At 41.6% G+C, this 26407-nt stretch overlaps 1 protein-coding gene across 13 annotated transcripts in view; it reads left to right on the forward strand.

The window, feature by feature from the left end:
- Positions 1-26407, forward strand: part of ADAM22 (ADAM metallopeptidase domain 22) — a 122579-nt gene that overhangs the window by 15251 nt on the left and 80921 nt on the right. For all 13 annotated transcript variants that reach the window (XM_079948273.1, XM_079948279.1, XM_079948281.1 and 10 more), the window contains exon 3: positions 6530-6606. In XM_079948273.1, coding sequence (XP_079804399.1) covers positions 6530-6606 — 77 coding nt within the window. The remainder of the gene's footprint in view (positions 1-6529; positions 6607-26407) is intronic.

Genomic DNA, 26407 nt, shown 5'->3' on the forward strand with positions numbered 1-26407 from the left:
CGTAATCTTAATGCATACGAGGGTTGAATAATTTACAGCTTGAGCAGGAAGACCCACCTGAGAATTATGTAGATGCTCAGTCTGCAATCCTAAACAAACTCAGCTGGGATTCACTTGTTGCCTTGTGGATGTTCTCTGTATAATGTATGGCATAGGGATATAAGAAGCTGTCTTGCACCAATTCAGACCAACTGGTCCATGTGCTTCAGTATTGTCTACACTGATTGGCAGCAGCTCTCAAGGATTTTAGGCAAGGGTATCCTCCAGCCCTTCCTGGAGAGGCTGGGGACTGAACCTAGGATCTTCTGTGTGGAAAGCAGTTGCTGTGCTGCTAATCTATGGCCCCACCAATCTATGGTAATACAGTAAGCCATACAATGGAAGATAATCTAAAAAGCAGCATTAAAATGGCCAATATAAAACAGAAACTACTACTACTTCTACTACTAATTTTATTGTTTATATGCCACCCAGCTGAACAGGTAGCCCCAGCCACTCTGGGCAGTTCCCAACAGAAGATTTAAAACACAGTGAAACATCAAACATTAAAAAGTTCCCTATGCAGGGCTGCCTTCAGATGCCTTCTGAAAGTCAGATAGTTGTTTATTTCCTTGACATCTGATGGGAAGGTGTTCCGTAGCATAGGTGCCACTACTGAGAAGGCCCTCTGCCTGGTTCCCTGTAACTTCACTTCTCGCAGTAAAGTGAAGGAGGCCCTTGGATCTGATCTGGACCTCAGTGTCCGGGCTAAACAATGGTATGTAGGACTGAAAACTTTTAGGGCTTTAAAGGTCAACACTAACACTTTTGATTATGCTTGTAAATGTATTGGGAACCAATGTAAATCCTTTAAGACTGGTGTTATATGGTCCTGGTGGCCACTCCTAGTCACCAGTCTAGCTGCAGCAATCTGGATTAGTTGTAGTTTTCGAGTCGCCTTCAAAGGTAGCTCCACTAAAACCATACCAGCAGTCAAGATCCCAGAGTCTCACTTCTTGTGTTATATTGCAAGCCAGGAAAGCAGCAGGTTTTGTTTCTTGCATAAAAGAATATTCCAAACAGTAAAAAGAATATATCTAACTTCTGTTGCCACATCTGAATGCTAGTAACTTCCATGACTTGCTTTTTGCCTGTCTTTTTCCTTTTTCCCGTTTAATTGCAGACAATACACTTGCAATAAAAGAGAACATTTGATTTTATTTTTTTATGGAAAATAAATAATAACAATTACTTACATAGATAGGATCATACCTATAATTAATTTGCCACGCTTTGCACAGTGCTTTCTTTCCCCATTGTTTCTGCACAGTATTTCAAATGCTATAGCTAAAATACCATCCCTGCCTGCATTGTCCAAGGACTGCACCCTGTAGATCAGCTTTCACCAACTTGGTGCCCTCCAGATATTTTGCTAGGACTGATGAGAGATATGGTCGAAAACGACTGGATGGCAGAAGATTGTAAAAAGTTGATCTTGATTGCAGAAGTGCTTGGAGTCTGTGGCTGCATATTTCTCTTTGGTTGCAAAACAGAAAAAAAGTGTTGACAGATGGCAGCATTTTATCCTTCCAGCAGCACCCCTATAATCTCCTTCTCTTGCTTTGCAAAGGTGTTGGAGCTGGTGTAGCTCCCACATTATGATCACAGTGCATTGCCTGCAACAGCGACGATTGGATTTCTAGAGGTTCTTCCCTCTCAGCTCTGGTTTTTAATGGTGTGTAATATTTTGTGTTTATATGCCTGTTGTCTTTGTCCATGGAGTTTTCTTGGCAGGGATACTGGAGTGGCTTGCCGGTTCCTGCTCCAGGTGGATCATATTTGGTCAAAACTCTCCACTATGACCTGTCCATCTTGGGTCCCCTGCACGGCATAGTTCATAGCTTCTTTGAATTATTCAAGCCCCTTTGCCACGGCAAGGCAGTGATGGAAGTGAGAGCTGGACCATAAAGAAGGCTGATCGCCGAAAAATTGATGCTTTTGAATTATGGTGCTGAAGGAGACTCTTGAGAGTCCCATGGACTGCAAGAAGATCAAACCTCTCCATTCTTAAGGAAATCAGCCCTGAGTGCTCACTGGAAGGACAGATCCTGAAGCTGAGACTCCAATATTGTGGCCACCTCATGAGAAGAGAAGACTCCCTGGAAAAGACTCTGATGTTGGGAAAGATAGAGGGCACAAGGAGAAGGGGACGGCAGAGGACAAGATGGTTGGACGGTGTTCTCGAAGCTACAAACATGAGTCTGACCAAACTGCGGGAGGCAGTGGAAGACAGAAGTGCCTGGCGTGCTCTGGTCCATGGGGTCACAAAGAGTCGGACACGACTAATGACTAAACAACAACAACAACAACAAAAGTCCAGCAAGAGCTGAGCTGAGGCATCACATTGGCTATGCTAGAAGTTTAAATGCAGATGTTTGTGCTCAAGGAGAAGGAATGAAACTGTTTACATTTTGATCATTCCCTCTTTTAACCCTCTTAAGCATCTTTGACCTAACAGAGAGGCTTCCTTTATGTGAGAATAAATCTTTAATCCTTTCTTTGTAAGTTAGATTTGCTAGAACTACTGTCTTCCTTCTTGCCCTAGGCAGGGTTCTCTTGAGGACAATAGCAGTGTTTTAGGGGAGTGCGTGTGTATGTGTATGTGCTGGAGAAGGTCTCTGCTCTGCCACAGATTACAGAGGATTTAAGAATAGGTTCCTGCTCTGAGTACTGCCTACTAGAGCTGCAGTACTTGTCTTCATCCCCCCCCCTTTTTTTGGTTAGTGCTGATTCAACAGATAATTCTCTTTCCTTGTTTACTGCAGCTGGGTATTGTATTGCTGGGTTGATTGAATAATTTGCTTACTCCATTAAAAAAAAAAAGAATCCTGAAAGAAAGGTCCTCATAAATGCTTGAACGTTGTTGGATGGAAGGTTCTCATAAATGCTTTAAAATACTCATTGAAATATTTATGCTCTTTTTTATAATGTGAAATATATCTAATAAGTAGAATTGTATGTCTCCTTCTTTATATTTGCTAGAAAATTTTCTTATATATAATAATTTTCCATAATAAAAATGCTTAAATGTTCAGTTTTAGAGCATTTTGATTCAGGCTGAAATCCTGTGTGCATTTTAAAGGTAAAGGTAAAGGTACCCCTGCCCGTACGGGCCAGTCTTGACAGACTCTGGGGTTGTGCGCCCATCTCACTTAAGAGGCCAAGGGCCAGCGCTGTCCGGAGACACTTCCGGGTCACGTGGCCAGCGTGACATCGCTGCTCTGGCCAGAGCCAGAGCCAGAGCCAGAGCCGCACACGGAAACGCCGTTTACCTTCCCGCTGGTAAGCGGTCCCTATTTATCTACTTGCACCCGGAGGTGCTTTCGAACTGCTAGGTTGGCAAGCGCTGGGACCGAGCAGCGGGAGCGCAACCCGCCGCAGGGATTCGAAACAAGGCAGTAAACCCTTTGAACTCAATGGAACTTAATTTGTGAATAAAGCATGCATATGGAACTTAATTTGTGAATAAAGCATGCATATGATCAAGCTGTATGAATATTTATATACTTTAAAGACTTGGAAATTTTCTGTGTTCAGAATGAGCTTCCCTTAACTTTATATAGCTGAAATGTTTGGTGGTGGGGTGCAGATACCTCTGTCCTTTGTAGCTGGAGTCAGTGACGTAGTATGGGTTGCCAGTTCTTGGGGCTGCATGGAGGGTTGGGTGGGTTGGCAACAGCACTCTCCTGCTTGTGATCCCAGCAACTGGTACTCAGAAGTGTGTGCTTGAACTTGGAGGGCATGTTTAGTCATTGTGCCTAATACCTGTTGATTGGTCTATCCTGAATTTGCAGAATTCTAGAGTTCTCACCATGTACTTTCTCTTTTTTGCCCAGAATCTTTTTCCATATCTTGCTTGGAAACAGCAAACATTTTGTTAGTGTGTGCTGATTATTACAGAAAGTTCAGTGCTCTTTTGGGTAGTAAGATGATGTGTACCAGTAAGAACACACACACACACACACACACACACACACACACACACATGGCATCTAAATGTGATGTTCCTCCTTAGTCATATGCAGAAATTAGAATATTACATTTTCGAAATATGAGAAAGGTATGTCTTGAGCACATTTTGAGCAGGAAAGTAAGCTTACCCATAGTGGCTATAGTTCTCTTTTTGACTGTCTTCAGTAGATCTTCTGTAATGTTTCCTCTTTACTTCTGATGTGTTTGGAGGGATCTAAACTCCATACTCTTGAGTATGACCAAGGTGGAATCAAGACACATATAAAAAACGCTGTGAAAATGCTTTTTTAAAAAAACAAAACACGGTTTGAAAAATATAATGAATTTATCATAGCTCACCGTTGCCATCTAGTGTCACATTTGTATAATGCACTTTACAACACACTTAAAACGTTTTATTTGCAGCTGTATAGCTGATTACTTAGTCGGAAATAACCCATAATAAGTTCCTTACTGCGTCATACTCAAGGTTCATCTCTTCAAACACGTTGACTAAGCACTTGTTCCCAAGCAGTCAGTGCTTCTCAGTTGCCAATGTCAAAACAGACATTGGTATAATTGGCAAGCCACAATGGGCTCCTGCCTCATTAAAATGAGGATTTTGTTCTTAAAGACTTCCATACAGGCTTCAACTAGCAGTCTTTTTAGCAAAGCAGCCATGCTTGGTCAAATAACCCTCTAATTTACCGACAAGTGAGAGTCAGCCAGAAAGCCTTTCCAGAAATACTTAACTATGCAGTAGTTCTTGGAATTGGGCCATTTCCTTCTCCCATGCCTCACTTCTTCCTCTTTATAAAAATTCCTTCTAAATATTTCCCATGGCTTTGTTTTTTTATCACAGTACGTGTCTTTAAGAATGTGATAGATTGTATTTTGCCTGGAAAACCATAGAGAATGCTTACTGCCTTTTCTCCCCCTCTGTTGTGTGCTGAAGTATATTACATATGTACTTTAAATGTACAGCCGGTCAAGGCCGACCCTGCCGTTAGACAGTGTGAAGTGCCTGCCTCAGGCAGCAGATATTGTAAGGCAACAATGGCATCAGTTTCAACTTAATGACTGATTCTTCTGAACTGGTTGAAGTGAGATTCAGCTGTCACTCTCTAGCCAGTCTCTGTATCTGGAATGGGAAGAAGGGGTGCCATATTGTCTGCCTTAGTCAGCAAAATGTCTCTAGCTAGCCTTATAACCAGCGTTATGGATTTGTTGAGATGTGTTTCAGAATAGCTATCTGATAATTAGGTCATTCAGTATCAGTACAAATATGATAAAAGAACCTCTTGGCAATTGTCCATATACAGAACAATTATCTGGGATCTTGCATTTACCATATTTTTTTCTCTATGACTCACTTTTTCCCTCCTAAAAAGTAAGGGGAAATATGTGTGTGTCTTATGGAGCGAATGCAGGCTGCGCAGCTATCCCAGAAGCCAGAACAGCAAGAGGGATTGCTGCTTTCACTGTGCAGCGATCCCTCTTGCTGTTCTGGCTTCTGAGATTCAGAATATTTTTTTTCATGTTTTCCTCCTCCAAAAACTAGGTGCGTCTTATGGTCTGGTACGTCTCATAGAGCGAAAAATACGATATCTCATAAATTGGGCCATTTGCACAAAGCATGCATAAGCAGCCATATAGACTTTTTGTAGAGGTAAGTTGCTAGGGATAACCTGTACATGAGCCATTGGGGTAGATGAAAAGCTTCCTAGCTGTGCCTACAAGGACATGACATAAGAGTTTCTTTGTGAAAATATAAAAACTGCTAAATCCAGCTCTCTCACCAGGCTACAAATCCTAGTGCTTTTAATTATTGTTATTTTAGAACCATACATATTACAAGCATATACAATTTCAGTGTATATAAGCAAAATGATATTAATCAATTAATTCATATTGATTAATTCACTACCCTCAAACCTGACATTGCTTGGGAAGTCAAAGGGGGGGGGGACACCTTTGCAGTTTTGAGAAAGTTCAGTTTGCCATCTTTATACAAAGTTGTGTCTAATTGTATCCAAACATAGACCGAAAACTACTGCTTGATCTTGGGAAGCATCATGCAAAATTTTGTTATGATATCTTAGTAGGGATCCAAATGTACAGCAGCAGGCAACTTCCCAAAATATATTGCATGTAATTGCTTTAATCATTAATCATTGTTCCCAGTATTCTTTGTGGGCAGCCATGCCCGTTGAAATGGGCAATAACACTGAGATTGGTTTGTACAGTAAATATCCCCCACCTGGGACAGCAAAACCGAGAGCACTATTTCCTCATCTGTAAGGATGTTAAATGTGCCAGAATTAGAAATCCCTGAGTAAGGGGGTATAGTCAGCTCTTCATGCTGTTCTACAAAACCCCACATTCCCATGAAAAAAAATCAGCTCAATTATTCAACATCCTTAAATGTGCCTCAGTATGTTTGTGCTGGTGTGAAGTATATATTTTTTTTTCTGTCATGAATGTAAAAGAATGCATTAGTTGAATGCTAACCCATTTCACTTTTTTTTAAACATTGCAGTCCACTCATATTGCCCGAGCCAGCTTCCAAGTTGATGCCTTTGGATCTTCTTTCATCCTGGATGTAGAGCTAAACCAGTAAGTATATAAATATTTTAACTGATATTTGATTTGCACATTTGTTTTCCCTGTCCTTTAGCATTTATGCAATATATTTTGATATTTTCCAATATCGCTTAATGCTTAATGCTGCTTGGTATTATCTCATTCTTAAAATGAAAAATACTCTCCAAAGTACACATTCTCGTGTGCTCTGATCCTGTACTAGTACCTCCTAGTCATTTCCTTCCCACTGGTACAGAGCTGGCTTATCGTGATGGGAACAAGTTGTTTTTTCACTTCCATTTTTCATTAACCCCAGATTTCTACCTTACCCCCAACATGTGGTTAATCTTATCTGTAGTTTGTCTGAGGAAAGCCATCTTCAAATCATAGGTCACAAAGCTGACTTGTTTCAACAAACTATCCTTAAGAATAATCAGAGTTTAGGGTTTGAGCATAGTGCTCTAAACTATGGTTAATAAAAAAAACCAGCCTTGTTGCTATCACGATAAACCATGGTTTAGTTGGTGATTCCTCCCATCTCACTCAACTGCCTGTTGTTTTGAAGAGACCCAATGTGCTTAGTGGTTAGAATCCTAGACTAGGACAGGGAGGACACAATTATGCAATTTTTCTGTTATTTATGCGCTGTATTTTAACTTGAATGGCTCATAAGACCATAATAAAGTTTGACTGATATCCTGGCATTGTATTTACTGATCAAATAAAGAAAGACATAAATATAAAAAGAGAACTGACTTACATGTTCATAGCATTGTCAACTCAGCTATTCATTTAAATTACATCTCTCCTCAGACTAAAAAGAAGAAAACTTGTGATATATATACCTGAATAGTAGATCCCTGTATGAATTATATTGGCTTAAAACAGAAGCAGCAAATGTTTCCTTTGTTAAGAGAACCTAAAAACAAATAATGAATTTATTTCAGTTTTTCAGAACCAAATACATTGTCACTGTCCATTATATCAGTTTCAGACATGAGAGAAAGAATTCAGTGAATACCTAAGTGAAGCCTGATGTTTCATTATTCATAATCAAATTGCAGAATGTCCACTGCTAAGTTGCTTGCTCTGTTGTGCGTAGTGAAAGTATTTTGAAAAAATACCAGTTGCTCATATTTTGCATGGTATGAAAAAATTGACTTAAAAAACAAGCAACTGCTGCGTGATCTGTGAAAAGTTTGATTTTTAAAAAATTCTGTTGGTGAGGAATCCCAGTCCTTACTTAGTGAAAACTGACATACGTATTAGTTGAAGAAGTACAAATGATGTTTTGTACCAGATGCGAGATTTGGACTCTGGGTTGAAGGATATGCATTTTCTGGGTTTAATGTAAAGCACATGCAAGGCTGAGTGAGAGCCAGATATCTTATCTTTATCAATGCATTTTTACATATGTGAAGCAGATGAGGGTCCTCTCCTAGATGTCCATTGATTTAGTGCCTGTGATTTGGGGCTGGTTGTAGATTTGCTGCTGTTCTTGCAGGGGTGAAACACTTAAATCTTGCAAGGAAACAGATGTGGGTGAGGGATTTTAATTAGGCTACAACTTCTCAAGATAATCAGATACATCTGGACTCCAGAATAACTTGACCTGGTGGTTCACATATGCAGCAAATTGATCCAAGGGAACGGAGAGTGCCACATTTGTGATGCAGGGGGGAAAAAACGTAAAACGGTGCCTCTTGTTATTGAAAAACAAAAGTACAACGAAAATACATGAATGGATCTCAAGAGTGCTCATCAGAAGAGTCCTGCAGGATCAGGCCAGTGGCCCATCTAGTCCAGCATCCTGTTCTCACAGTGGCTAACCAGGTGCCTGTTGGAAACCTTCAAACAGGGCCAGTGCCTCAGACAGTGAGGTAGCCATTGAGAACCCCATCCTCCATATTTTTGCTTTTAATTATTAGTTATCCCACAGAGGCACCAACTCTACAGGGGTCTTCAGCCCCGCAAAGTCTGTTGGGACGGGGCTGAAGCCCCCCAAACTTGAGGGCCTGGGTCTTACAGCAGCGGGCCTTGCTGGGCCTCGCCATGGCAGTGGGCCTAGTAGGACCTCATGGTGATGTCAGATGTGTGTGACTCCCCCCTCCGCCCACGTTGGGCAGAACTCGGTACTTCTGTTTTCCTGGAATAGCTTTTTTAAAAGTATTACTGAATTTCAAAGGTTTAATTAAGCTCCCTCCTTGCTAACCACGAGTTGTAGCCAAGAACAAACCTTGGCCACAGCTAGTGCTTTCAATTAAGATACGGGCGGATGAACTCTGCCTTAAGGCTCTTCCTGGCAAATAGCCTGCAACATTTGTATTGCAGGGTCATGTGAAACTGTAAATGAAAAACACAATTTGAAGTTTGCCCTGAAGCACTGTCGCCTTCCAGATGTTGCTGGACTTCAGTCCCCAACATCCCTGGCCATTGGGCACACTGGCTGGGGTTAGTGGTAGTTGGAGTCCAGCAACATCTGCAGGAACAGAGGTTCCTCATGCCTGACTTGTTTGTCTGATGGTTAAAAATCAAAAGGCCATCCCTGGCTTAAACAAAAAGGTGCAGCATACAGCAAAGTCCAGTGCTAGTCAGTCCCGCTGTAAAGATTGTGGCTGTGGCAGCCAATGGGCCGTTTGAGCTTGGCACAAGAAGTTCAACTCTTGTTGAACCTCCATTGCCTGCCAGTATGAACCATAGTTAGCTTGTTACAGTCAGTGATGCGAGGTGGAATTTGCCGTGTGTGGTTTATTTTTCCTTGGAAAATTTTCCATTTCATAAATTGATTAGAAACGATGAGCTAATTGTAAATAAATTCCAGGCCAATTTCAAAGCTGTTAACTTTGTTTACTAGATGCAAGTACAGTAATTAGATCGCTTTCTAGGTCATCAGATTATTTTCTGAAAAGTCTCCAGTGGGTACTGAAAAAATTGTCCAATTCAAAGATTTCCAGGAAGGCCACGTCATAGGTTGCAATGTTTTGATAAAGACGGATACGTTTTCCAAAGCATTTTTGACATGAAAGTTCTATACGGTTAGTGATGATGATGAAAGGCTCTCTGTAGCTGTTTCCTTCTTCCTGCCTGAGGACTGTAAACGTGAAGAAGTTGCCTGTTGAATGCCAAGTAACTGGTGTGCTGGGATGTTTAGAATCCCAAAAGATGCAAAGCACAAAAGAAGCTGTATATGGTATAAAATCTCCCCTTTCCCTCCTGCTGTCTTCTAAAAGCTCTTTTTCTAAAAATAACAACAACACCATATTTTGGTGTGATAGAGAGTAAGGTTGCTTACTAACTGTTCTGGTAAAATATTCCTGCTACTAATTTGTGTTTCTTACCCATTGAGATAAACAAGTAAAGCACTCAGAGCCTCCAAATAATGTTGTTCTTTGTTTCATTTATGAATCGCTTACCACAAGGCACCCGGAAGCATACTGAGGTACAATAAAAACATATATGAAACAGGTACATGTATAAAAACAGTTAAAACATCATATAGAACAACTTTTTAAAAAATGATGCCAGAAATATATAAAGACAGACAGATGCCAACAACAACAAGTTTAAAACTGTGACAGCACTTACATAAAAGCAGTAATCCAGTACAAGTACCAAGTGGGATGAATATCTTCATTTAGAAAGTTTGTTGAAAGAGAAACATTGAAAGACAATAGAGATGGTGCCCATTTGATATCTAATAGGTAGTGGGAGAGAGTTTCAAAAGGTCAGTGCTGCTACACTAAAGGCCTGATTCTGGCATTGTGGAGAGCGGCGCTCCAGATAGGATCCTATGTGCAGGATGCCCTCTGCAGAACATAGTGATTGGTCGGGTATATAGAGGATGGTGTTTACCTTGGTTGCATACGATAAAATTCTCCTTAAAGAAAAGGCTCATCAAGCTGATAAGGGGTGCACTAGAAGTTGGGTAGGGGATGGAATCCATCACTTGACTGTCCCTGTAAAGTCTTCTGAAGAGTTTCTTTTGTTGAACAGGTATACTTGCATTGCCACTTTTGCATGCTGGGTTGTTTTTTGTTTTGTTTTTAAATGGAATGATTGTGCTTTGGCTTCACTATCATGTTATGGGCTGAACCAAGACAGAAAACTTGGACTGTAGGCTGGGGCAGTCTCATTGCTGCCCACAAAGTGGTTGGAGCCTTGACTGCTTTGTACTGTTTTGACTGCTTTGTACAGTTTTGTACTGCGTGCTCTTCCTAAGTATTTTCTTTGCACATATCCTTTGCACCTCAAAGCAAAAATTAAGATGTTTATTTTTAGGATGAGTTTGCAGTATGGTTATAGTACATCTGTGATTGCTAGTACAGTATCATTTGATTGCTGGAATCTGTGAAAATGCATTGCTCAGAGCCACTAGACACAACCACTCGAGGTGATCATTGCTAAATTACCACTTAGTATTTCCGCCTCCATAGCTAACGTTCATGAAAAAAATCTCTTGCACAACTAAGCAGACACGAGATGATTGCCATTATAGCATTTGGTTTATGTAAACGAAATGTGTCAATACTTGAATCCTCATGAATTGTTGCCTCATAAGTTTGGGTATATACCCTCTGAACGGGAGCCCAAATGGCAACAATCAATAATTCATTGATGAACTTTTATTTGTTAGTTGCAGTTTTCCAAAGTTGTTTGCTCAGGAACAACAAAGAACTCCTTGGAAAGTTGTTCTTGGAACATCTTTGTCCTTTGTGGGTAACAGAACTTTAGTTATTCTAGTATTACTGGATTTCATAGGTTCTCCGACATTTATTCTGGTGCACCGCCAACATCTGCCAGGAGCACAAGTTTCCAAGCATTTCTCATTTTCAGCTGCCGTCCTTTTTTAAAATGGACCTGAATACCACTTTTCCCTCGCACAATATCTGGCATCTCATTGGATCCCTCACTGCCACTGAGTAAGGAACAACTGGAAAAAAGTGTTTTCCTTTGTATCTCCGAAATAGCATTCCCCAGTGCCACCATATTAATCTGGCAGTGCATGTAGATCAGTTTTTCTCAAATACTTCTTTGCCTCTACAACCATGTTTGCTTTATTTTCTTACCCGTACAAGCATAGTTGTGGAAGTATTATTATAGTTTTTGGCTAAGCTGATTTTCAGAGACTTACAGCTTTATTTTTAAATCCTTTTATTTTTAAATCTGCTCTGTAGGAATCTGATCACTAAAAGTAATCCTACTTGGTATATAAATCTAAGGTTTAGCAGAGCATCTTCGCTGCTGTGGCCTCTTTTGGCACAGAAAAGGCTTTTGAGGGTGTGCTTAGTTATCCAGTGTTCTCTCTGCTGATTAAAGGCAGCCATCAGCAGAACAGGTAGGGAGGCAATTTTTGACAATTTCTTCCCTTTGAAGTCCTCCCCAAAGCTGCTATACCGGCTGTCCAAATTTCTAATGTAGATTTACTCAGCACTTGCATTGATGATTGCAAAAAAAGTGTCCCACTCTTTGTTCCATTGACAGATGCCTTCCAACAAGTGGGGGGGGGGCAGTATTGGATACCACAACATTTCAGTTTATGCTTGTAAAGTTTGGGGTGTAGAGTGGGGGTCATTTTTGCCAGTGCCAAACACTTCAAAAATATTAAACTGAATATGACTTCAGGTGCAGCAACACAATTAAGTTAAAAGCCAGGTGTGGTAACATAATTAAGTTTTAAAAGAACAAACCCTGCCTATAGGCTTACAATTTAAAAGCGACATTTAGGCTTAAATGACATTTAAATTTAGCAGGAAAAGTTGTTGCTAGATTAACTAGGTTAGTTTCCTTGGATACTGCATATAAAAAGAAAGTTGGTACTTTTGGGTTTTGACTGCCGATTTCTCTGTGGTTGAAAAGCATTTTTGGTTTATATTTCTTTTTTTAAAAAAATCACTCATTTTTCAAATATTAAAGTGAATGGAAAATTGCAACACACTCTTTAAACACATCTTTGCAAGCAACATCATGACATCTGGGTATGGTTTCTTCTTCTCCTTTGGCACTATGTATGTTGTGCAATAATAAAATATCCTGCTACTGGTTTCTTCTTCTCCTTTAGCACCATGTATGTTGTGCAATAATAAAATATCCTGCTACTTGACACTAATTTTTGTATTTGGAATATTTTTATTGCTGTTCTGATGGCATTATTCCTTTTGAGGCGCAACTCCACTGGAATAGAAATCTCTACCATCTTTATTTGGATAGCTGTAGACTTGAATCTCAGGAGTAATTTCATTATTGCATCTTTGTGCTGAAAGGTATAGATTCCCATTTGGCCTTGGAACATGCTACCTGGACAAGTACAGGTGGTTAAGGGCACTAGCATGTTACCATTAAACTTCTGATTGTCCCCAAGTAGCAATATCAACCTTCTAACACTGTCAAAGATACAAGGGTCATCATCAGACACACTTCCATTGACTCCTGTTACTCTCACCCCTAGGTTGGGAAATCTTGTACACATGGCATTAGCCACAATCCTTATCCACACTGTCCATTCCTATGATATACTGCATTTTGATGGGTGTTTTTTGCCCCACAACCAAGCTTTAATCTGGATTGGGGAAAAGAATCACCTGGCTGAATTTTAAGCCAGCAATATATATTGAGTAACCAGAAGGGTTTCATTTGTGGCTGTTGGATGAAGATGGCTTGGGGTTTCAACTCTTAATCAAACATTGTTTTTGCATTAAGACATGGTTGTAGCTGGGCTGGCGAGAGGGGGCGATTTTTGTGTATGTTTGTGAATAGACCAGACAATAATAAAATAAAATGTTTGAGAAAATATGAAAGCTATATGATTCAGTGTCCCAAAGTTGATGAAAGAAATTGTATGCCTGCAGAGTCAGTGGAAGACTTCCACCATGATCTAGCAATCTTTTCTAGACTACAGATTCCCCCAATACGCTGCTTCGTTATACATTACAACAGATAGTTCTGTGGCTTGATTCACAGGTCGCTTTAAACCATAGGGAATCTAAATGATCATTTGAAGGCGAGCATGTATTATCCTGGTGCACGGGATTAAAACGGTGTGCGCTTTGCTCCTTCCATGTTCCTGCTGCACTACCGCAAGCAAAGCCATAGTTTGACTTAGCATTATGTAAGAATATGGGCTTGTGTTTGGTTTATCTCCCAGCAGAGCATGAACTGCTTGCCGCTCATGGTTTGTTTGGGGGAAGCAAAGCATGAACTGGGATTCAGGCGTAATGTCAAGCCAAACCGTGGCTTAGCTTGCCACAGGGGCAGCATAGGGGAGCAAAGCACCTTTGGTTTTTAATTCTGTGCACCAGTATATTGTATGCACACCTTTAAACCATAGTTCAGTTTAACTGGGGTTGAAAGTGACATGCAAACAAGGCTTTTGTGTGCATGACATCCCATCATTGAAAATCACTGCAGATACCCTTCTACTTTGTATACTATGAGATCCGCTTGCATTCATATCTGAACACAGATCTTTGGACTGGGGTACTGCATTTTACCTCTTACCAACAAAATATTAAGAGATGAAAGCGTATGGTGGACTTTTCTTTTCTTACTAAGTTGCAATGTTTTCTTGATGTGGGCACCTCTACACATTTTATGTCAGATAAGGCAAAGCAGATGACGCGTTATTAAAAATATGGAAAGAATTTAGAGACGGAGAGTTGGAACATTTTAAAGACAAGATGGAAAAAATAACTCATATGAAAATAATTTAATGTAGTGAATGAGATTGTAAATCACTGACTCCCATTGACCTTCTTTTCATTACTCAAGAACAAAGAAGTATTCGGAGAAGCTGTTAGAAGCTGTCCATATGTGACTGACTGCTTAGAGCATCCATAGTTACTGAGCAGAAAAGGGACATGCTATTCTGCATGCACTTTACATTTCAAAACAATAATTTTGCTTTTCATGATTTTTGACAATTGTTACAGTTTAGGAAATGATGTGGTCTTAGCAAAGAATAGGTCTTTAAAGAGGCAATCTTGGGGGTGGATAAGATCCAAACTGGCTTGGTTTATGTATTCTTTTTAAGAATGAAAAGCAGGGGAGAAGCTTGGAGTCATTCGATATACACGAATGTTTTCATATCATAACTTCAGCTGTTTGTTAAGCATGTGAAAGCGAACATATAAACCTGTACAAACTGCTGTGGACTTTTAAGAGGAAGCTAAAATGTCGGGTAAACAGGAAAGAATGTTTTATCTTGTTTTAGAAAGCTTTTTTTAAAAAGAGTTGTTTTGTTGTGTGTTTAATGCTCTGGACTCCTTTGGAAGGAAAGGCAGGATATAAGTTGAATACAGTGGTGCCCCGCAAGACGAATGCCTCGCAAGACGAAAAACTCGCTAGACGAGTTTTCCGTCTTTTGAGATGCTTCGCAAGACGAATTTCCCTATGGGCTTGCTTCGCAAGACGTTTCGTCTTGCGAGTTCTTGCAAGTTTTTCCCCCTTCCCCCCCCCTTTTTCTAAGCCACTAAACCGCTAATAGCCGCTAAGCCGCTAATAGCCGCTAAACCGCTAATAGCGCTAATCCGCTAAACCGCTAATAGCCGTGCTTTGCAAGACGAAAAAACCGCAAGACGAAGAGACTCGCGGAATGGATTAATTTCGTCTTGCGAGGCATCACTGTAAACAACAACAACAACAACTGTTATGTACTGAAGTTCTCACCCTGGGCCAACAGGGGGATACTGTAGATAGTTTTCACTCAGGTCCACATATGCAAATAAGGGATTGAAAGTGACGTTCAGTGATTGGATATTTACAGAAAATGGTTACTGTTGCGTTCTAGTGGAGCTCTATATAAGCAGGCTGGCTGAACCCTTCACTTCAGTTCTGGCCTTGCCTGTGAATAAACAAGAGCTGTTTGAAGAATCGCTGTGTCGTCTGATATGTTCACCCACAACTTAACAACAACAATAACATGTCCATTTTTTCAGAAGTTCTACTCTGGGTAGGACTAGCATTAATTAGATGCAACTAATCTTGTTCATTTTCTGTCCCGTCCCCGTCCCCCGTCCCCCCGGAATTCATATTTATGCTAGTGGAAAGCTTGAAATCTGACTAGTTTTATTGTATTTTTTTTTTAAAATTGAGTTTCTCTGCATACAGTATAAGCGCCCTGTTTTCCTTGCACAAAGCAACCCATTTCAGCGGACAGTTGGTACTAACAATTTTATGTCAGAATTATTGTTCCCAAAGCAATTGGGTCTATTGCCCAATTCTATTCCTATAGCAAATATAAAGACTTATTCATAACATTCACATATTTGTTTCTGCAGCCTTCCATCTTTAATTGCATTTATTACTCTATTTTACCATATTGCCTGGATTTATTTTGTATAATACATGCAAGCTCTATCATGCTCTGTGGAGTCAGCAAAAATTGCCCAAGAATATTGTAGTATATTTCCAAATGTGTGCTGAGCTACTCTAGCGTGCTTTTAATTAAATGCGTACCATTAGCCAGGGAGAATTTCCATATCGCCTTAATGGTATTAAAACAGCACTTTTGCATGAATTTGCACCCTTATTAAAATTCTTTTTCTTTACAGGAAATTTCTCCTATCTACAAATTTTATACCTGTTTTGATGAGGAGATTCCCCACACCCAGCTCCTGCTAGCAAAAGCGCAAATTCTTTTTTCATGAGATAGGAGCTCACATAATTTGCATCATTCTAGGTACCAGTATAGGGTAGTGCTGTGGGTTAAACCACAGAGCCTAGGACTTGCCGATCAGAAGGTCAGCAGTTCGAATCCCCACGACGGGGTGAGCTCCTGTTGCTCGGTCTCTGCTCCTGCCAACCTAGCAGTTCGAAAGCATGTCAAAGTGCAAGTAGATAAATAGGTACTGCTCCGGTGGGAAGGTAAACGGTGTTTCCGTGCGCTGCTCTGGTTCGCCAGAAGCGGCTTAGTCATGCTGGCCACATGACCTGGAAGCTCCCTCGGCCAATAAAGCAAGATGAGCGCCGCAACCCCAGAGTCAGCCACGACTGGACCTAATGGTCAGGGGTCCCTTTCCCTTTACTTTAGGTACCTTAGGTACCTGTATGGACTTCAGTCCACATGTGGCTTTTCTCCTGCTTTTGGGCTTACCATGGGCATCTACTGTCAGAAGAGGATGATGGAATAGGTGGGCCATTGGCCTATCCAGCAGGATGTTAGAAGCAAAGTGCCTCTGAAATACCACTTTCTGGAGAGCTATTGCCGCCTTCTCCTGCTTTCTTGATTGCAAAATCTTGGCACATTCAGCCGCATGGATGGGCCACTTGAGGTTCTTCTTGATGGTGGCTTCAGATAAAGAACAGAACCAATCTCTCAGCATTAGCTCTTTGAATCAACGAGTTAGGGGGTCTTATTCCCAGCAACTGAAAATAGTGCAGCAAAGCTGAAAGATGCGGAGTGAGCCTGAATATAGTTTCTTTAAAGCCGACATGTGGTAATGGCTCTGGTGCTCTTGAAAAATAAATGCCCAGACGAAGCTGAAAACAAATTTATCTAGTGTCCCCATTCTGTTCTCTCTCTCTTACTCTGTTCCAAAAAAGAAATCAGTACTGACATCTGATGTAATAGCCTGGGTGGAAAAAGAAGACATTCTTTCTGTGTTTGTTGCAAAGATTTCTAACTGAGTGTAGCTCAGGAATACCTGAACAACCAAACCTGAAAAATCTAGTTCTCCTTTTTTATTTTTACACTGGCTGGGACTGTGCTCTCTACCATCATTTAGGCTGTCATTGTTGGCATCATCTGGTCTTGGGAGACAATGGAGGAATGAGCCTTTGAGGGTGAAGCCAAACTGTTGGATAGTTGCAGTGTCAGCTGTGGCTGCAGTGACTTGATATGAGAGACAGATGTTTTGGTGCAGGTGGGGCAGATGAAGGCATCTGGTTGTGCTGCTATAGATGCACCATGGCGGTTCTTTTCTCTGCGCCCCTCCCAGTGGTCATTCCTCCTGTGGTCACTGCACTGCAATGGATGCATGACCTGACTGTCTGCCTCCAGGCAGTGCAGCCATCTATGTAGTGCACGTTATCAGTTACCATCTACTAAATTGAGAGTAGAATTTAATCAGGGGCGGGGAGGTAGTCTTTTTTCTGTCAAGGGCAACATTTTCTTGGGGGTTACCAGTGGTGGGCAGGACCAGAGCCGAAAGTGGGCAAGGCCACCTCTTTTTACACTCTTTCTTTTTTCCCTCTTTCTCCCCCTCTCCCATTCCAGCAGGTGAGGAACTGAATGCTTTTGCCAGAGATCTGAACTGATAACTTGCAGAGGGCTTCCAAAATTAGGCTAAGGTCTACATGAATTTAGGCCGAGGACTGCATATGGCCTTGGAGTTGCCCACCTCTGTCTGAAACAAAAGACACATTTGTTAGGAGGTAAAGACAGAGGTGGGCAACCCCAAGGCCATATGCAGTCCTATGTGGTAATAGTTTTCAGTTTAATTCTGTAACCAGACATGCAACCAAATGTTGGCCCTTCCAAGTTCTAGGAAGCCTCTACGTGTTCTGGCCCTGGGAAGCATAGCCCAATGGCCAGCATGTTCTGAGTTGTCATTCAAAATATTTGGAGGCCACCAGGCTGGCTGCCTACTCTTGATCTAGCTGTTCCTGGGTCACATATGAATGATGGGTATTAGCGTAGTCAGTGAAAACCTGAGATTATTTGGCTAGAGAATTAAATTGAAAACTATTACAACATAGGAAGTTAAATGGAAGATGCAGAGTTGTATTCATAGAGAATCAAAGAGCCATAGAGTTGGAAGGGACCCCGAGGGTCATCTAGTTCATGACTAAATCCTACTCAGAGTAGACCCAGTGAAATAAGTGAACACAATTAAAAATAAATCCATTGATTTCAGTTGGTCTGCTCTGAGTTGAATACGACTCTCTTATCTCTTCCTAGTTCTCCTTTTGCATGGGCTTATAAATCTACCTGGCAGACTGTGAACAGAAATCTATTTAATGTGCATAGGTCAGTCAGTAACAGAAGAAAGGGCGCAAAAACTTTTTTTTTAACTTTGTGAGAAATGTCTGCAGACTGAGGGGAATTTATGTTGGCTTAAGATGAGTCTGGAAATGAGCGTCTATCTGAAGGGTCATGCAATCAGTCCTGTAATTAAAAATAACATTGTCTAGTCTGTGGGTCTATGGTTGTGTAGTGCAGGTTCATGGTTAATTCTTGGGAGAAGGCTCATAAGGATTTTAGGTGAAGAGAAACCTCAGTGTAGGCTTGTCTACCCATGCAAGTACCACCTATTGATAGAAATAAAAGTTATATATTTTTATTTCCTTATAACAGAAACATAGAGTAAAAAATAAAGCACAGAATATCATTTACATCGGGAAAGGACAATGTGTGGGCCTTCAGGTATTTTGGGATCCCAGTTCCCATCAGCCCCAGCCAGCATGGTCAGTCATCAGGGTAGTGGCAGTTGTACTCCAACAACATCTGGAGGACTGCAAGTTCCCCTTCCCCATTTTTACAGCTTCTCGGAACATTTCTCCTTATGAAACAAACTGCAGTGCACACTTCTACCCATCTCTCTATAAAGCTTTATGGTAACATCAAGGGCCAGATGTAATTGTTTCAGAGGGTGTATCTGGCTTGCGGACCACTCATTGGCCAGTGCTTGCAACTTATGTACATTTAACTTGTGTGACTTCAATTTTATGCCCTTGGCTGAAAAACAAACAACAGCAAAAAAAAGGGCAGGCGTCTAGGAAAAAACACACTGGCAATCCCACCCGCCATTGTACTTATCTTGGAAGAGTGTTTGGAGGTGCAGGGAGAGTGTGTAACCCCCGCATAAGTTGAGAGTAGGCAGCCATACTATGTCAGACAAAGGATGACCAAGTGGCTATATTATAAGCGAACATCTGTTCTCCATCACCTACCAGGTTATACAAAATCCAAGGAAGAGGCCAAGTCTTCACTTGTTCAGAACAACAGCATGGATGCAATGGTATTGAGACCATCAGAGTTCATGAACCTCTTACTATTGTGAATTATCTTAAATCTTGTGCTATTGTTCTTGGTCTCCCTTTGAAAATTTCGTTTACTGAGAAGTGTTCAGCTACTAAGCATTTCCACTGAACTGGTAAAAGCTGTCTGACAGAAAAAGAACCTCAAGAACAATATTTTCAAAGGTGAAATGTGCACCTTAAATGTCAAGGTTGGTAATGAAACTCCGGTGTAATACAAATGGTTCTGGTTGCTTCTTTAGATAGCCATTCTGCATTATAATAGTATGGATATTGTTTCTGTAGTGTGTGGCTGTCATGCATGTTTATTTACTCTGATGCTTAGCTTGGTGTTTGAGGAATGCAGTTTCATGGCTTTGTTCTGGATTCTGTTTCTTCCCCCTTTCTGGGTTTAATTAAGACAGAACAATGGCACAGAGTTGCATTAATTCCTCTCATCCCAAAGTGATTTGCTGAGGAAGGAAGCAAACAAAAATCCCATAAGGTATCCATTGAAATGTGTGCGCACTTTTTTTAAAAAGGAGAGAAGCAGGAAGACAAAGGTAGCAATCCTGTTCACACTTTACTAGGGGTATCTTCCACTGCGTTCAATAGGACTTATTGCTGCATAGATAGGGCTACACCGGTAATCTTTTCACATTCCACTAGTTCGTTCTTTTACTTGAAGAAAATGGGAGAGAAAAAGTTTTGTGCGTAAAAATAAATGAATGTAATGATAATGACAGGCAAGTGGTATGATTTGTCACACATGGAAATTATTTCCAGGTAGGGAGGGGGGAAAGACAAAGAGAAAAAAAATGTAGCTAGTGCCTTTCAGCCTGCATAAATGTTTAATGTTGTTGTCTGAGTGATGGTATAAAAGCATTTGGCTCAAGAAGATATGATTGATTATTGTGTCGCTGACTTTAAGCACTCTGGCTTCTCCCTGCCCAAACCAATCCATAGCAGGATATGGATTAAGTGCTTAAGAAATAAAGACTAGCAGTGGCTGGAGGGGCGTAATAATAATATCTCAAACCCTACCACCTAGTGGGGAATTAAGTAATGCCAACAAAGCAGGACTTTTAGCCCCTCTGTCTAGCCTGCTGTAATGATGGATTGGAAGGGGCTCCTTAAGGCAACCTCACCAACATGGTGTTTAGAATTCCAACTTCCACCAGCCTCAGCAAGCACAAATGGTAGGAATTGTAGTCTAAGTACTTGGGAGGCACCGGGCTGATCAAGGCTGACCTAAAACTTCAGGCGCTGCTTTCCGATCACATCCCCGGAAGTCTTTTAGATGCTGGAGTTTGAGAACCTATACGTAAAAAGTGTGATGTCCCTGTGTCCCCAGCTGCATAGCTGTCACAGTCAAGCACCTTGACTTGTTTGCTTGCACAGATTCAGGAAGTGGAGTCACAGTCCAGTATCATATTCTGCTAATATATTTTCTTTGGGTAACAGGAAGTGAGAATGGTGTGTGCAGGAAGCAGTCACATAAACCTGATATCTTACTTGCCGTGTCCAAGGATGTCCCATCACATTTGCGGGGGAAAGTGGGGATTCATCTATTTGTTTTCCCAACAGCCCTGTTCCCCTGTACTCTATGTCAGGGGTAGTCAACCTTTTTATACCTACCGCCCACTAATGCATCTTTCTTGATGGTAAAATTTCCTTACTGCCCACCAGTGCTCGATGGAAGGAGGATTCAACTTGTGCCGTAGAACCCCCTACCGCCCACCTAGAATCCTGAAACCCCCCACTAGTGGGCGGTAGGGACCAGGTTGACAACCCCTGCTCTATGCAACGGGGCAGAATGTCTGCATTGGGGAGGCTGCTCTACTAATGCGGGTTCCCCCATGATCTAGGACAACCCTGCTCCAGTAGGATTCTAGATTGCACAAGGATCCTACATGAGTAGGGAAGCCTCCCTGCTGCAAAAACTCAGCCCAAATGTGTGGAGGGTGATGGGGCAGGGCTGTTGGGAATGTGACTGTGTCCCCACTCTTTCCCATCATGTGTCTGAACTAGGGCTACTGAAACCACGAGGAATTTGGAACTGGGATAGAAGTGCCTTGGAGCAGGCTGGTATTGCCTTCTCTGGATGCAGTTTTTCTTCAGAGTCCCTCAAGGCTGCAGTCCCTTATCTGAAGCTGGGCTTCCGTTTTGGAACAGAGCTGCCTTGAGTAAAGGAAAAGCTTTCTTTGGAAATCTGCTGGCATCTTTCCTGGGTGAGCTGCCGGATCTGGAATTATGCCTTTGGAGAAGTTGCATGCGTTGCCAGAATGAAAATCGTGCCGGCAGCAATAATTGTTTTACTGTGGGCTCTTCTTCCCCACCACTTTCTCTTGCTGGGCAAAAGTAACTTGTCCCCTTGAGGATGACAGGCTTTCCTGCTGCAATTGGGAGAGGTACCAGCTGGAAGTGCATGGCACTTAAGTAGAGGGTGACATCATGACCACCTTCTCTAGAGGAAAAGTCAACATTGGCCTCTGCTTAGCTGCATCTGACAGTTCGTGCAGATAGGTGCACATTTAAGCTTACATACTGTCTGACATGGAGGCTGAAGTTCAATGAAATCAATAATGGCATGATGGTGGAGTGGTTGTTTAACAATGGCTCTTTTACAACTTACTTTATGTATACAATTTAGTCACAGTTGATTATGAAAGGTGATGACACGTCCAGCTGTTCAGTTGTGTCACCAAAATGGGGAGACGGCACCTTCCAGTGTTTACTGTTCAGTTTAGATCTCCTGTAACTCCTTCATCTTGATATTCCAAATGCCATTTTTCAAACATATCCTCACTTGCTCTTAATGCCTGGTTGTAGTGATGTATTATTTAGCTCTGTAAATGCATTAAGTTTTATTAAGCATTCCGCAGTAGGGTGGAGACAGCTGGCTGCCATTTAAAGATGAACCACAAAACAGTATTTGTAAAATAGCTTAATAAAAATATCCAGACCATTCCATACAATCATAATGTAATATCTTGCACACAAAAAATGCCTCTCTGCACTTGAGGTTGCTGGACATCTCTGATTTTCTCTCTCTCCTGCAGGTGCACAAAAAAGACATCTGTATTTGCATAGTAAGCAGACACGCTGAAAAATTATGGTGCTGGCCTGGCTCCCTGGGAATGTGATTTGAATGTTCCTCTTTAAAACTTTCTTGGCGTCTGTGCATACAAACTTAGCAATCATTCCTGCTTTCCATGCTGCCATGGAATGGTCATTTCCATCTTATCTTTAGGATTTGACTGTAGGGGAAATGTGCCTTTTTCAACAGTGGAGTGCACTTATTTGTGCCAAGGTTTGTTCTTAGGATCGTTCTCACTAGGTCACCTGACTTTGGTTTGGTGATCATGAAATTAAGATGGGCAAGATAAGCAGTGAAACAAACCTCAGCAGCTGCCCATTGGAGCTGCATCCCAGCTTCTCCCAAGCTACCTTTGTGTCTTTCTGTATTTGTATCCTGCCTTTCTGATGTTGTGATCTCAAGGTGGCATGCTAAATAAAACAGGTATCTTATTAAAAAAAGCTAAAATTCAATCCTGACAGCAACCTGTCCCCTCCAACTGTAGCACCTCCTTTTCCTATTTCACTCCCCCTTCCTGCTTCACTCTTCGCTTCTTAAATCAACAGGAATATTATTCTGCTTGAATAACTGTTCAACAGGAGCTGCTTGCTCCATGGCTCAGTGGAGCTAGTTTTTTCCACCCCAGTTCCTTGTCCCTTCAAGGAAGTGAAGTAGGCGAAAGCTAGACCACTTGCTGCTTTCAAGATGATATTGTTACAATATCAGGTTGGGTACCTACTTTCTGCTAAGCAATAGCAAGATCCCAGGGGTCTGTGTTCCTTTGGAGAAGTGAGACATGGAGGAGACTGTCATAGCTTTGAGAAATATGATTTATTCACATATTTACACCTTCAGTTTTCATGGAGGGAGTCTGGATCTTACTGCATGGTCATTTCAAGAGGTGCTTGCCTCCCACAGCAGTGCAGCCCTGGAATCCAATGCATCTCTCCCAGCCAGCCTTCAGCCATCCTGCTCAAGATGGATCACAGTCTCTTCCTTTCCCTTCTTCTTCTTCCTAGCACACCTTGCTAAAGACACTCTTTTCATGTCTCTCTTTCCCAGGCTTTCAGATGGGCAATCATCCTCTTTTGTCATGTTAATGCCTCTATCCTAGCTGAGGCCCTGTCTTGGAAATAAAAAAGCTTAGCCTGTACTTTTCCACTGGCCTCCAATCTTCAAAAGTCCAAATAACCAAAATCCTACCATTTATTAATTTCTAGCTTTTAGCCACCCCCAATCTATAACAATATTCTTCCCCCATCATATCTCAGTCTTTTTATTTTGAGGAACTCTGTGCCTGAGCCCTGGCCACCTTGACACTTTTGAAATAGTAGGAACTGCTGGTATAAATGATAAACAAGCTCTTTTGAGCCATGCAATTTCTAGTGCCTGTTGAATTACCATTGCAGTAGAATGGTAATTCTGGAGAGTCTTTTTTTCAGCTAGAGGGCCATATTCCTTCATGGTTAGCTTAGTGGGAGCTGTGTGGCAGTGGTGGTGGACCCAGTAGAAAGGGCCAGAGGCAAAAGTTGGCAGAACAGTGAATGTGGCTTTGTACAATAGGCTACGTTCCAGCCAAGCAGAAGTCAGAATTTTCTGTATACACAGGCACCTCCAGGCAAGCGAGAGACATCGCAATTTGAGGACACATTCCAGCTAGGCAGGACTGGTGAGGGCTGTGCCTTCAGGGGCATGGCCTGGTGGCTGGATAGAGTGTTCACACATGCATAGACTCTCCAATTCTTTGATTCTATGTCTGATTTTATGTTTGGCTAAAGATGGGATGGGCAACATGTGGCTGTCCAGATATTGTTGGTTTCCAACTCACATTAGCCCAGGCAGCATGGCCAGTGTTCAGGGATGATGGAGGTTGGAGTCCAACAGCCTCTAGAGGACCATAGATTTCCCCATCCCTGGGCTAGGGAAACAATGCAATTGTTCATCCATTTTAGATGGCACCTAGGTGATGTGTTTGTCCTTGAATGAAGATTTCACGGCAGGATTAATTGACAGGTATGTAGCTGTGACTTGAGATGCAGCTAGCATATGGTGGAAAAGGTTTGTTTTGATGTACTTTTTGTGTTGATGTATGCTGAGGATTGAATCTTACCTCGTTTGCTAACATAAATTTGTTTTATTCATGTGACTAATCTGATGCACTAAAATAACTAGGCATTTTATTCTGGATGCAGATTTCCACCACATTTAGGGTTGTTGTTTTTTTAAAAAAAATTGCAATATATACACATTTATTGGGGTTTGGGGAGTTTACACCAAATTAGATAGGCGTAGTGTTACATAGTAATTTTTTTTAATGGGCACTGCTAAAGATTTGTTTTTGTTTTTGATTTCATTTCCGCCTTTAATCGTTACAGTTATCAGATCCCCATTACATTCTCATAAATAAAAATTCCATTCTTTGGTTAGCTCTAAAATTGGCAACTGTAGACATTGTGCTTGACAGCTGAAAAGCAGCACAGAGCTGCTGCATCCTTGTGTAGTTTGATTCCCCCACTCCTCCCCTGGTTATAAATAGCACATAGTGCATCAGAACAGGTTTTTTTCCTTCTTTTAAACTATCAATAATTTAGTAGTGTTGAGGGAGATTCCACAAGGATGTAGAACGGAGGATGCATTGCAAAATCTCACTGAAATGGCTGAGGACCTAAAAGTCGTGAATGGCAGTGGGAATGGCAGAAATACCACTTACAGTGGTGGGAAATGCTGGTTTGCAGTGCAACCCTTCAGTGTGTTTACTCAGAAATAAGTCCCATTGGGTTCACTAGGACCTGCCCTATAAAAAAATGTGCTTTAGGACCGCAGCCTTAGTAGGTTTTGGGGTAGCTCAGTGCTTAGAGCAGATGGATTGCATGCAAAGGGTCACCAGTTAAATCCTCAACTTCTCTAGGTAGGACTGGGGAAGACCCCCATCCAAAACTCTGAAGAGCTACTGCCAATAAGATGTTTTCGTCTGCCTGACTATCTGAAGTCACAGGTTTCAAGATTGTTATTTTTAAAAATTTCAATTAATTGTGTCCATTATTTCATTATTATTTATTAAATAGTAAATAAGCTGGGTGTGTTTAGCCTGGAAAAGAGGAGAAGGAGATGGAGAGATGATAGCCATCTTCAGAGATCTAAAGGGCGGTCACATGGAAGCTTATTTTCTGCTGGTACAGAGGGTGGGGCCCGAACCAGTGGGTTCAAGTTACAAGAAAGGAGAATCCGACGAAACATCAGAAATAACTTTCTGACAGTAAGAGCTGTTTGACAGTGGAATGGACTCCTTTGAGAGGCTGTGGACTCTTCTTCATTGGAGGTTTTTAAGCAGAGGTTGGATGGCCATCTGTCATGGATACTTTAGTTGAGATTCCTGCATCGCAGGAGGTTGGAGTAGATGGTCCTGGGTGATTCCATGATCTGCATGCTCCCCATCATCCAAAGATCACAGGGTGGTTCACAACATAAAAATGCAAAATGAGAACACAGAATAAATAATAAAACAAATCAATAAACACACTCCCACAAACACTTCTTAAAAGCCTCCTAATGTTAGAAGAAGAAGAAGAAGAGTTTGGACTTGATATCCCGCCTTTCACTCCCCTTAAGGAGTCTCAAAGCGGCTAACATTCTCCTTTCCCTTCCTCCCCCACAACAAACACTCTGGGAGGTGAGTGGGGCTGAGAGACTTCAAAGAAGCGTGACTGGCCCAAGGTCACCCAGCAGCTGCATGTGGAGGAGCGGAGACGCGAACCCGGTTCCCCAGATTACGAGACTACCGCTCTTAACCACTACACCACACTG

Source organism: Podarcis cretensis (genome assembly GCF_951804945.1).
Source record: "Podarcis cretensis genome assembly, chromosome: 12".
NCBI classification, from domain to species: Eukaryota; Metazoa; Chordata; class Lepidosauria; order Squamata; family Lacertidae; genus Podarcis; species Podarcis cretensis.